Source organism: Mustela erminea, chromosome 11 (genome assembly GCF_009829155.1).
Source record: "Mustela erminea isolate mMusErm1 chromosome 11, mMusErm1.Pri, whole genome shotgun sequence".
Taxonomy (NCBI): Eukaryota; Metazoa; Chordata; class Mammalia; order Carnivora; family Mustelidae; genus Mustela; species Mustela erminea.
In genome coordinates, this window is record NC_045624.1 from 6,787,044 (window position 1) to 6,799,102 (window position 12,059).

At 40.8% G+C, this 12,059-nt stretch overlaps 1 protein-coding gene across 9 annotated transcripts in view; it reads left to right on the forward strand.

Annotated features, from left to right (window-relative positions):
• The window catches only part of EZH2 (enhancer of zeste 2 polycomb repressive complex 2 subunit), a 65,603-nt gene that overhangs the window by 34,621 nt on the left and 18,923 nt on the right, over nucleotides 1–12,059 (forward strand). For 3 of the 9 annotated variants that reach the window (XM_032305707.1, XM_032305703.1, XM_032305699.1), the window contains 5 exons: nucleotides 5,182–5,298; nucleotides 8,336–8,456; nucleotides 9,256–9,396; nucleotides 10,351–10,453; nucleotides 10,958–11,136. In XM_032305707.1, coding sequence (XP_032161598.1) covers nucleotides 5,182–5,298; nucleotides 8,336–8,456; nucleotides 9,256–9,396; nucleotides 10,351–10,453; nucleotides 10,958–11,136 — 661 coding nt within the window. Of the gene's footprint in view, nucleotides 1–1,644; nucleotides 1,824–5,181; nucleotides 5,299–8,335; nucleotides 8,457–9,255; nucleotides 9,397–10,350; nucleotides 10,454–10,957; nucleotides 11,137–12,059 lie in introns of all 9 variants that reach the window. The other 6 variants (XM_032305702.1, XM_032305704.1, XM_032305705.1 and 3 more) reach the window with 3 other exon arrangements.

Here is a 12,059-nt window from a genome sequence, read left to right on the forward strand (position 1 = left end):
TGATTGGTGGTCCCCGATCTACCCCCTGAGCAGATCTACCCCCTGAGCCGGGACTTTGTGCTCCTTGGAGGCCTGGTGCCGGTGTCGGCTCTCTCTGGAAATTGCGCCACTGCTGCCCTGTAGCTTTCATCCCCGTCCACTCACGGAAGCTTCTGGATGAGTGTGCTGCTGCGGCTTATGGAAGCGGGGGGCGGGGGGGGGGCTTCACAGTACTCGGTCTGCCATATGTTAGTTTTTGCTTTCTTTTGTTTTAATTTTTTCAGGGGGCAGAAATGATCTTATTTCCCACTCCTAGGACTACTCTTGAATTAGGTATTCGTGTTTGCTTGGCTCCGGTTAGCTGCGTCCTATGCCACTTGGGTGTTCTGTAGTTTGACCAAAACGTATGTACGGGGCTTTTGTTCAGTTTCTGGTTTCCAGTTCTTTTAGCAAAACTGGCGTTTGTAGATTATGATTATGGAGAATGATTTAATACAGCCCCTTCTGACCCCAGACTACATTGGGTTTTTTCTGTGCATTGGGTTTAATAAGATTCACTTATTACATAGGTTGATATATTTATGGTTGCTTTCATTTGATATTAGCCTTTTGAAATTAGGAAGCAGGGAAGAGTTTTAAGGGTCTACACTTGCTGAAATTGCATTCCAAATGTTCTGTGTTCTATGTTAAATGCGTGTGTGTGTGTGTGTTTCTTCTGGAAAGAACTATAAGAACTGGCACTTAGAGGATTTTGTCTGTCTGTGATGCTTACGTGAGCTCAGAAGCAAGAGCCCTATGTTGCAGGTCGAGGTTTTCCTGCTAGTCTGGGATGGCTCTATAACATACTTTACAACAAAAATGGAAATAATCGAGAATCTGGTTATGAGCCACTCTTTGATTCCTTAGCCCTGATGCCCTTGATCAGCTGCTTGTATTAGTATGTCTGTGTCATGATCTGATGAGAAATTTTTCTTCCTGTTGTTTAACTCTCATGTCTTCTACTCCTTCTCCTAATCAGCCTCCGAGACCTGGTTAGGGACTGATTCTGTCTGGCTTCTTTTGATCCAAACTTGATATTTACTCATTCTGGTTTTTTTCTTTAGGACTTATCTGCATAAAAGCAGTCAGAAATTAAATTACATGCATTGTCATTTTCACCAGAAGGGCTAGCTTAAGATTTGGATGTGTTATCTTTTCTCTGCTGGGATTTTGAAGAATAGAGGCAGTTTCAGAAATCATCCTCTGCTTTTCTTTAGAGTTTGGGTGGCAGTTGGTGCCTTCTTTCCTTACCCCTTAGATGTAAGATGGTTCCTTATTGTTTTTACTTGGAAAGGCTGAAGGACATTAGACAATATCGACAGTGCATTGTGTCTCTGGCATGAATTAAATGGACCAACCAGTATCCAAGAATATTTTTAACTTGGCTAACTGACTGTATTTTTACCCCCCACTATATGGAAGTTGGACTTCACACTTCTGATGTTAAAAGATTGTTCAGAGACCAGATGGCCATAGCTATTTCCTTTGGGATGTCCCACTATAAAATGGGGAGTCATACCGACCTCATAGGGTAGTGGTGGATTTTAAAGAAGTTAACTTTGGTAAAGTCTCTAGCACAGTGCTTGGCACATAGTAGGTGTGTTAATTTCTTTCCCTTCCCTGCAGGCCATTCACCTGCTCTTCCCTCTACGATTTTCCATAACACAGTTTTTACTTGGAACCAGCCTTCTGCCAAGAGTCTCAGTTTGGTTGTGTACTCCTACAACTACTATTTTTGGCTTGACTTCCCTCTCCAGCTCCCAGTGGTCCAGCCACACAGTCGCCTATTGTACCAGCTGGTTGATGTAAGTCTATCCATCCTCAGAGGAACCCGGTCACTTACCAGTAAGCTGTGTTTCTCTGAAAATGTAGCATCCTTGATAACTAATAGGCTTTTTTTCCTTCTTTACCACTGATGATGAATCACCTGTAATGACTTCCTTGTGTGATCCTCAAGTAGGAATGAGAATTGGAGAATTTTATCTGTTGACGTAGGTCTCCTAGTGAGTTCCTGAGCCCAGGACACTTGCCCGATCAGGTAAAATGCTTTGGAGACTCATGAGGTCAAAATCCTTTTCAGTATTGTGATAGGAGACTTAATTACATAAACTGTCAAGGATGATACATTTTCAAAGAAAAAAAGTTACTGGTAAGTAACTGGAATTTTTTGAGTAATTTTCCTGTTAAGTCAATAAATAAGAATTCCCAAACTTGTTTTATCAACAAATGCTTTTGCATTTGAATATTAGTTCATAAATGAAAGGAATATGGTTATTAGTTAAGGTTAATAGTTAAGGAATGGCTTAGGTTTCTAGAGATACTATGTAGATAATGAGGTGGGTATAGGCCTTCAGTTTTCTAAGTAGATGCTCTCTTAGCATTCAAGAGAAATTGGAGTGAAACCTCCATTAACCAAAATCAGCAAATGCAGTCTGTTCATTCCAGAAACATTTTTTGAGTGCCTACTCTTTTTTGAGACACTGTGCTGAGTATCGTTGCGAGACAGAGAAATAAAACCACACTGTCTAAGCTGCTTTTGCCCTCAGAGAGCTGATTTCTGGCCCCTTGGTGACTCTGGTGGGTCTCAGGGTTGAGAGGCTGGGGTCTGACAGGTGCGGGGTTGGAGGCCGTACTGAGCACTGCAGCCTTTGCCGTCTCATTTTTGTGCTTCTCTAAGTTCTTTCTCTTCAGGGGTAAAAATCACTGGACCTCATTCAGTAGCTCCAGAGCATTTTCTACATCCTTCGAGCAAACAGATGAAGTAGAGTCCCTCCTGTCTGGTAGTTGAAAGGAATAGTAAGCTGTCTAGCCTTAAGTCTGACCTTGGGTTCAGATGTTAAGTTCACAGGTGGGTAAGTCAGAGTTGGAGAGGCAACACGCTCCCCTTCCTGCCCCAACCTCTAAAGGAGGCTAATCTTCAGAATTAAAGCCACAATATTAATTTACTTCCCTCCAAGTGTGAAAGAAAACCCCCAAACTCTAATTTTTTTGGTAAGAAATTACAGTTACTTTGTACTTAAAATCCCTGGACAGAGTATACTACTTGGTTCAGTAATGGGGAGCCCTGGCCCCACAGTTAGGCAGTTAGGTGGGGAGGAGCGGGGGTGACGTGGGAGTAAGAGACTTGGTAGTGAGAGGACTAAGAGGAGGGCCTGGGGAGAGGGCGTCTGGCCGGCAGCAGCCCGGGCGCAGCTGTGCGTGGTCTCTGACCCTACGAGCATCTCAAGGGCAGGGGCGCAGCACAGAGATGAGGCGCGTGGGTGTTGAAATCAGACTTAGGCTTCCATCCTGGCTTGGTAACTTCCTACCTTTCTGACTAGGCAAGTTATTTAACTTCTGTGAACCTCAGTCTCCTCCTCATTTGTGAGGTTGTGACGCTGGAGGCTGAGAGGACCAGTGGTTAAGACGATGTCTACAAAGCACTTAGCACAGTGCCTGCAACATAGTACGTGCTCAATAAATGTTCACTGCTTTACTGGGTCATTGGACGGATGGATGAAGGACCGAATCAGAGACCAGAGCGCGGAACAGGGAGGGGTGCTGGCTCTGGAGTTTTAGCGGACCGTGCACACCTTCTCATTTACTTGAGCTGTGAGCTTTCTAGTATTATTATCTTTATCTTGGCCCTTTTGGAAAGCAAATTAATGGATTAATCACTGTCACAGTTCTTTCTAATACTCTTATCTTTAAACCTTCACTTCCACCAGGAAGGAACTGTTTTGTGCCGCAGTGACTGTGACCACGGCAAGATTGTCCCCCTGGCCTGATGAGACGCTGAGGGCCAGGTGTGGCCTGTAAGCCAAAGATTTTCACTGTAATTTCACCAAATCTAGTCCTGCTATTTTTAAGACCTCTCCAATAAAAATCAGACATTTAATAATTATGTGTGTGTATATATATATTATTTTTGTTTCATTTTACTCCTTCAATTCTTCTTTTTACTCTATTTTCACTCATTGTAGCTTATGAATATATGTCCGAGGGTATTTTTGAGCAGGTTCTTGGAAGCCTTTTGATTGGGTAATGGTCCTCTTTAAGAAAAGCTGGATTCCTAGACAGTATAGAAAGTGCTGTGGTCCTTTGGGCACAGATTTTTACCGTATTTCATAGAATCAAAGATGCAAAATTTTGAACATTTTAACATCTGAAGCTGGAATGCATCTTAGAATTGCTGTGATAAGAAAGCATTATGTTACAGTTTGACTGGCAACATTATTTTCTCACTGATACAGAAAGTAATGGAATGCCTTGAAATTGAGGTCATCACAGGTTGGATGAAATACGGTATTTCAAGAGAGTAGATGCACTTAAACATTCTAGAATACGGTATCGGTGGCAGTATGTGTAGTGGGTAAGAGCTGAGGCTCCAGAGTCAGGCTTGCTTTCTGGGATGAAATTTTAGCCCTGTCCACTGCATGACTTTGGGCCAGTTACTTACCTTTTTTTCACCTGAGTTTTCTCATCTGTAAAATGGGGGCTAAGAATTAGTCCTCATCTTACAGTGTTGTCAAGAGGACAGAATATGATAAGACATGTAATGTGTTCAAAATAGTGCCTCGCACATAGAAAGTGCTCAATAATGCTAGCTATTACTATTAATTTAGAGATTATACTTTTGCAGAATGGGTATGAACTTCTTTTGTTGTGATTGAAATTCAGATCTGTTACTACCCTTCATTTTTGTTTATCATCTGGTAATATCAGTAAATGATGCTTGGGCTTTTTAAAAGGCAGGATAAAGATAAGAAAGGTGAACCTAACAGTTTTCATATTCTTATTAAGTGAGATTTAAGAGGCATATTTGGTATATATAATATTATTCCATGTGGTTGAGATCTAAAAGAAATTAAGCATCAAGCTAGGAAATTTATAGTGAGTTAACCTGAGGCTAGCACATACAGTTTTTGATTCTGGTTGATATTGGTAAGTATGGGAAGGGTTCTTGGAAGCTTTTGAAAATTTGTGAAATCTGAAGCATTTTTTTCACCTTAAGTAAAAGAAAGCAAGGAGAGAATCCCTCATGGTTGTTAGGAACCTTGTTGTCTTAGCTAAAGGAATTTCCTTTTCAAAATTACCTAAGTGGGCAGCGTCCCTTTATAATATGTTGACAGCTTAAGGTTGTCTTTTAATTCTTATGAGTCAATTTTATTTTTTCTGTTCTAGTGTTCAGTGACCAGTGACTTGGATTTTCCAACACAAGTCATCCCATTAAAGACTCTGAATGCAGTCGCTTCAGTGCCCATAATGTATTCTTGGTCACCCCTACAGCAGAATTTTATGGTATGTAAATCATGCGTCATCTGCTTACTTGATAATAACTTATTTTAAATAAAATACAATTTTCTTGTCAAGGTGAATCAAAAATAATATAAGTAAAAAAAGTTATCGAAATGATATCACTCAGTGATTTTTTTTTTTAAACCGATATATATTTTTAAATAAACCTTTAAGGTGTTGCTCTTTTTCTAGTCTTTCCTAGTTAAAATATTCTCTAAAGAAAGAGTGTTAAGCAGAAATCCTACCTGGGATTAAAAACATGTTTAAAAGATGAAGCTTATAGTTCTTACGCTTGAAAAGGTCAGTCAGTATTCTGTAATTTCAGTCTGATATATAGGTTTTATTAATTGAGAACTTTTGTTGAAACGGTTTTAGGCAGCATGTTATTAAATGATAATGTACATTATGAAATATTCTCAGGACTTATAAAACACAAAGTTTAGCATATTTCCACAGATAAAACTGGCCCAATAGCTTCTGTGACAAAATGCTGGTATTTAATTCTTTATAGAAGTAGGATGAAGGAAGGTGAAACGAGAAATTTGAGGGCGCATTCTTGACTTGTGTTGTTAAGTAAAAAATACATAGTTTTATTACTTACTTGATATGTAAAATAAGCTAGAAGTGTTGGTAGATGTCCTTGAGGAGCCTGCTTTAGGGATTTTTTTTTTTTTTTTTTTAAAGCATCTTCCATGAACTCAGAACCCTGAGATCAAGAGTCATGTGCTCTACCAACTGAGCCAGGGACACATGGAGACTTTTTTTTTTTAAGTTGTATATTATTATTTTTTAAAGATTTTATTTATTTATTTGACAGACAGAGATTACAGGTAGGCAGAGAGGCAGGCAGAGAGAGAGGAAGGGAGGCAGGCTCCCTGCTGAGCAGAGAGCCCCAATGCGGGACTCGATCCCAGGACCCTGAGATCATGACCTGAGCTGAAGGCAGAGCCTTTAACCCCCTGAGCCACAAGGCACCCTAACTTAAATTTTTTTTTTTTTTTTTTTAAGATTTTATTTATTTGACAGAGATAGGCAGGCAGAGAGGCAGGCAGAGAGAGAGAGGAAGTGAAGCAGGCTCCCTGCCAAGCAGAGAGCGCAATGCGGGGCTCGATCCCAGGACCCTGGGATCATGACCTAAGTCGAAGGCAGAGGCCTTAACCCACTGAGCCACCCAGGCGCCCCAGTAACTTAAAGATTTTATAGCGAGTGATTAAAGACAAACTTCAGATACTCTTCTATAATTGCCTCGTATGTTTAAGGCTTCTTGCAAAAACATTTAGTTTAAGAATTCTGTTGCAAGAGCTTATGGGAGATTTCACATTTTCTTAGACTAAAATTCTGAAAGGTTATAGTGTTTAATACTGTTTAGAATTATCCATGAGTTTTGCTGGTCACTGACCAAGGCAAATAAAGCGGACTATCTTTATTATGATTAGGATATGTTTTGAGGAGCAAAGTTTACAGCATACAGTTAGGAAGACAAAATAGCCAGTTGTGACTTAATTTGGGCTTTTATCCAGAAAAATTAACATTCCTAGTTTAAGTGGGATTAGTGAAAGTGAGAGGTGCAGACTGGACCCTTTAGTTGTAAGTTTGGTTCTGGATAGATCAGGGCGTTACAATCTCAGTTTTAATTATATATCCCTTATGCACTTTCCCTCCCAATTTCCCTTTTCCTTGTTCATCTAAGATTCTGTTGTCTTTCTGAACTTTGCAATTGTCCTAAATTTGTTACCTGGGGATTAGTTGAGATTTTTCCCTTCTCTCCGTTTTTCCCGCCTGCTGCTCCGTGACGGTCCCCTGTGTGTCTCGTGGCCTTCTCGTGTGTTCTTCGCTGTCGATCGTGCGCCCCGCCTGAGGCTCCTACGCTGGCCGCAGCTGCCGCGTCCTCCTCTCCTCGTAGTCAGTCTGCTCTGTTTATCAGAATTTTCCTTCTCAGATTCTCCTTTTAACCAAGACTTCTTAAGACAGACCTGTCCTTGCTTAAGTCTCTTCAGATATGGACTTCAGAACCTTCCAGTCTTGATCTATCATTACTCTCTTTTTTATCCTTCACTGAAGATTCTCTCCCTCCCATGCACGTCTGCGGCCCGCCCCGTGTGTGCTTCAGTTCTCTGTTCTCCCGAGCTTTTCTTAGATCGGCGCGCTCGGCTAAGGTAGTGCCTTTTTTGTCTCCTGTTGTCTTCAGAACCTCCATAAGCTCATCTCTCATCTTGCTTAGCATGATCAGTTTTTTAAAAAAAATATATTTTATTTATTTATTTGACAGAGAGAGACAGAGCGAGCAAGGGAACACAAGCATGGGCAGTGGGAGAGGGAGAAGCAGGCTTCCAGCTGAATAAGGAGCCTGATGCAGGGCTCGATCCCAGGACCCTGAGATCATGACCTGAGCTGAAGGCAGATGCTTAGCCATCTGAGCCACACAGGTGCCCCCAAATGATCAATTTTGATAGGCATCTTTTTCCTATCAGCATTGAAATATTGTATGTAATTGTAGAATGTTCTTATTTTATGTATAAGAGCAAATCCTTTTGGCATAAACTTTATGAAACTCTATTTTACATCCCCTAGATTTTTATTATATTGAAGGTCTGAATAGCTAGATCATCAAGTGAAGTTTAGAAATCCTTACGTTATTATCCTATTTTATGGCTATTTTAAGTGGTTTTGATACAACTATTCTAAGACACTGGGTGTATCTTCAGATTGATTGGTCATGTGGTAATATGCACTACTTTTTCCTTTCTTGAGGAACATAAAATAATGGTAAGTTTTAATGATTGATGACATGTCAGATTAGGTGAATAGGGTGTTTTTCTTAATTTTTTTCCCCTATAAACAGTTTGATTTCTGAGATAATCCTTATTGATGGGAGGGCTCTTTATTTTATATTTTAGAGTTTGCTGTCTATTAGTTTAGATCTGGAGAACTGAGTAGAGACATCTACTTAGGAAAAAGATCGTATTTTACATTACATTGATTTAAAAAGTACTTTGATATTTAGGATAAGCCTACTTTTAAAATATATTTTTATTTTTAGGTGGAAGATGAAACTGTTTTACATAACATTCCTTACATGGGAGATGAAGTTTTAGACCAGGACGGGACTTTCATTGAAGAGCTGATAAAAAACTATGACGGAAAAGTACATGGGGATAGAGGTGAGCCCTGTGTTTATTCCCTTGGAAAAAGAGGCCACAGAACTGAGAGATACTTTGAATTTCTTAAGTAGAGATATGAAAAAGATTTTTAATATCGAAAGTAAGTTTTTTGCTGGACTGACCTGGGCCTATTTTCAAGCCTAAACATTTTAATGTTATCCCTAACTATTTTTAAATTGAAAAATCATTTTTGCTATTTGAAAATGATACATAGTTGGTTATAACATAAATTATGAGGCCAGTAACATGTAAATTAAATAGAGTTGTTGGGGTGTTTGTAGGTTTTAAGATTCCTTCACGGTAAATTAGGGTCAGGGCCCTGCTTGCGTGACGCGTGGGCTCCAGAAGGCCCCAGGCTCAGAAGGACGCCCCACTTAGCTGCCGCAGGACCTATACTTCCGCCACTGCCACCACGGTTTCTGTCCCATCCCGGAGACCCCAGCGAAGCATCCAGCAGGAGGGCGGCATGTGTAACATCAACACCATCCCTTCTCTCGGGAAGAGTTGTTAGGAGGAGGCTGAGGCCACAGTTAGTTTCTAGAGAATTAGGTTCGAGTAACGGGCGCTGGAAACTTGGGGAGGGTATGATGAAAGAGAAGGTGCCAGGTGTTGAAGTTAAATTCCTCCTAACTTTGCCTCAGGCCAATCTTAAAAATGATCTCCTACCTCATTTTAACAATGTGCTCGTGCTAATTAATAGGTCCTGGCTGTTTCTTCCAGGTTAGAAAAGGCATATGTAAACTTTTGTCATCACCACTTTCCTCTGTGTATTTCTGATATTTGACTTGATGAATTTCAGAATGTGGGTTTATAAATGATGAAATTTTTGTGGAGTTGGTGAATGCTCTTGGTCAGTACAATGATGATGACGATGATGATGATGGAGATGATCCCGATGAAAGAGAAGAAAAACAGAAAGATCTAGAGGAGAACAGAGATGGTATGTCTGTGTGTTAGGCTTGTGTGTAGCCCTGACAGCGTTTTCCAAAAACAGTAAAGTACAAACAGATGTTCATTCCTTCTTTCTCTTTTTCCTTTTCTGAACTAGCATATCGATAGTAACAGAATCAGAATGAGAAGATGATTTGTAACATTTCATCCTATAGTTAGGCATCTTTATTTCCTTTGGCTAATGAAAGAACGTACTCTGTTTTGGGGATTTTGCTGGGTGATCATCGTAATCATCATTATGATATAACCTGTTGATCACTGACTATGTGCAAGTAGTGAGTGTGCCAGTCGCTCTCGTGCTCCGCAAGGTGGCTGTTCGCGTCAGATCTCTTTTGTAGTTGGAGAGACAGGCTTAGTGCAGTTAAGGAACTTACTTTAGACCACACTCTTGGGGAGAAACAGAGCCCAGAACACTATGATGGTAATCCCTCTGCCTGCTTGAGAGTTTTAACCCCTACACTAGTGAAGTCTTATCAGAAAAATAGAGGACCCCACACCCGAGCCCACAGTCGGTGGAGACTCAGCATAGCACGCTATTAAACAGCGCAGAGGAATGGGGAAAACCCGCAATCTGAAGGAAGCGTAATGGTTCCGTAACAGGCAGTGATCATGTGGTTCCTCTCCTTGGCTTGTCGATGAAGAAACAGACCCCAGTGGATAGTGGCCAGGCGAGGTCACAGACCCAGTCGGTAGCAGAGCTGGGATTAGAACCTGGGTCTCCGGCCTTCCGGTGTGCCTTACACTTTCCATATCTGACTTGGAGGTTTTTGTTTGGCTCACCAGCACTCCGTGGATACGTATAACACGTGTCAGAAGTAAGGGAAACACAGAGTCGATAATCTCTTAGGAAATCCGCTTTGTTAGATGTAGTTGTGTGGAGAGAGGGAAGGATTGAAAACTTGTTTACTATGATTTTTTTTCCCTTTTATATTTCCCCATTTAGATAAAGAAAGCCGCCCACTTCGGAAATTTCCTTCTGATAAAATTTTTGAAGCCATTTCCTCAATGTTTCCAGATAAGGGCACAGCAGAAGAACTAAAGGAAAAGTAAGATTTGTTCTTTTGAGGCGGTTTTGCCTTGTATGGTACGAAGCTCAGCATTTTGGTTTGTCAGAAATGGAACTGATGTAGATGGTGAGCCCCTGGGCTTCCTCTGTTGACTGGCAGGGTTCTCGAAACCCCTTGTCTGTGGTACTCTTCCTCACGACAGTCGCCATAGGCACAGTAAACACACGACATCATTGACAGTTGTACACGGAGAGGGGAATTTCTCCGGACCCTTTTAGAAACGTTGGTGTCACTGAAGTTTATTTTAATTAATATGGTAACATTTTTCATGATCTGGATCCTACCCGTGAACTTGATTCTCGATATACCATGCATAATTTTTAATTGGTTTTTCATCTAAATAGATTATTGTCGGTTAGACCTTTCCTTTTGTGTTTCGGGCAAGACGAACACCACAGCCAGTACACGGCCCCGTTTGGAAACTGTCTTTTCGGAGTTGTTTTGTCCCCACCTTCACTTGGCGTTCTTCTTGGTTAACGTTAGGTACAAAGAGCTCACCGAGCAGCAGCTCCCCGGCGCGCTTCCTCCCGAATGCACCCCGAACATAGACGGACCAAACGCTAAGTCTGTGCAGAGGGAGCAAAGCTTGCACTCATTTCATACGCTTTTCTGTAGGCGATGTTTTAAATATGACTGCTTCCTACATCGTAAGTGCAATTCTTGTACGTTTTCATTTTTTATCTTTGTTGTGGAATTATGGCTTAAAGCAACTTGGAAAGTGTTGTCGTTTATTATAACTAAAATTTATCATTTAATCTGGCAGTTATGATTGAAAAATATGTTAGGATCAGAGTATCGTTCTTTTGTACTTTGTTGCTCGAGGGCTGCTGTGAAGTCTTGCACGTGTTTAATTTGGACCACGTGCCTCCCGCGAATTTGGACTACAGGTCAGTGGTTTTTCCATAAATGCTAACCAAGCACTTGTTTTGTAATATAGCTCTTCCTGTGAACCGATAGCCGAGAGCAACACTGTGATATTGATTAACAGATTTTGTTGAATAAGAAATTGGCTGAAAAGATGCTTATATGTTTTTGTCTATTTAGTGTGTGTTTTTTTTTTTTTTTTGGTGCGGGGTCCTCTGAGTAAATTACTTTAAAAAATTTAGTCTGCATTGGGGGGCAGTCTGGGTGGCTGTCAGCCAAGTGTCCGACTCTTCACTTTGGCTCAGGTCATGGTCTCAGGGTCCTGGCATCAAGGCCCCATCTGGCTCTGCACACAGTGGGGGGTCTGTTGGGAGATTCTCTTTTTCCCTCCATGTCCCAGCCCCCCAACTCCATGCCCCTCACTCTCGCTCTCTTTCTCTCAAAAAAAAAATAAATAAATAAAAATCTGCATTTGAATACGGGAAAAGCATAAATGCTGTGAATGAAATTTAAGTGTGTCACATATGATACTGCTTTATTTTTCTGACATTGCTGGGGAGTGAGGTTTCGTAGGAAATTTTCTAGGTACCGGGAACTTTTTAAGCACCATTTAAAAAGCACCAATTACTTTTGAGGTGCATTATTTTGAAAACATATTTGCTATCTCCTTGGTTTACTAAGCAGAGTTTACTTAATAAAGGTTAGTTTTATCCATGTTACA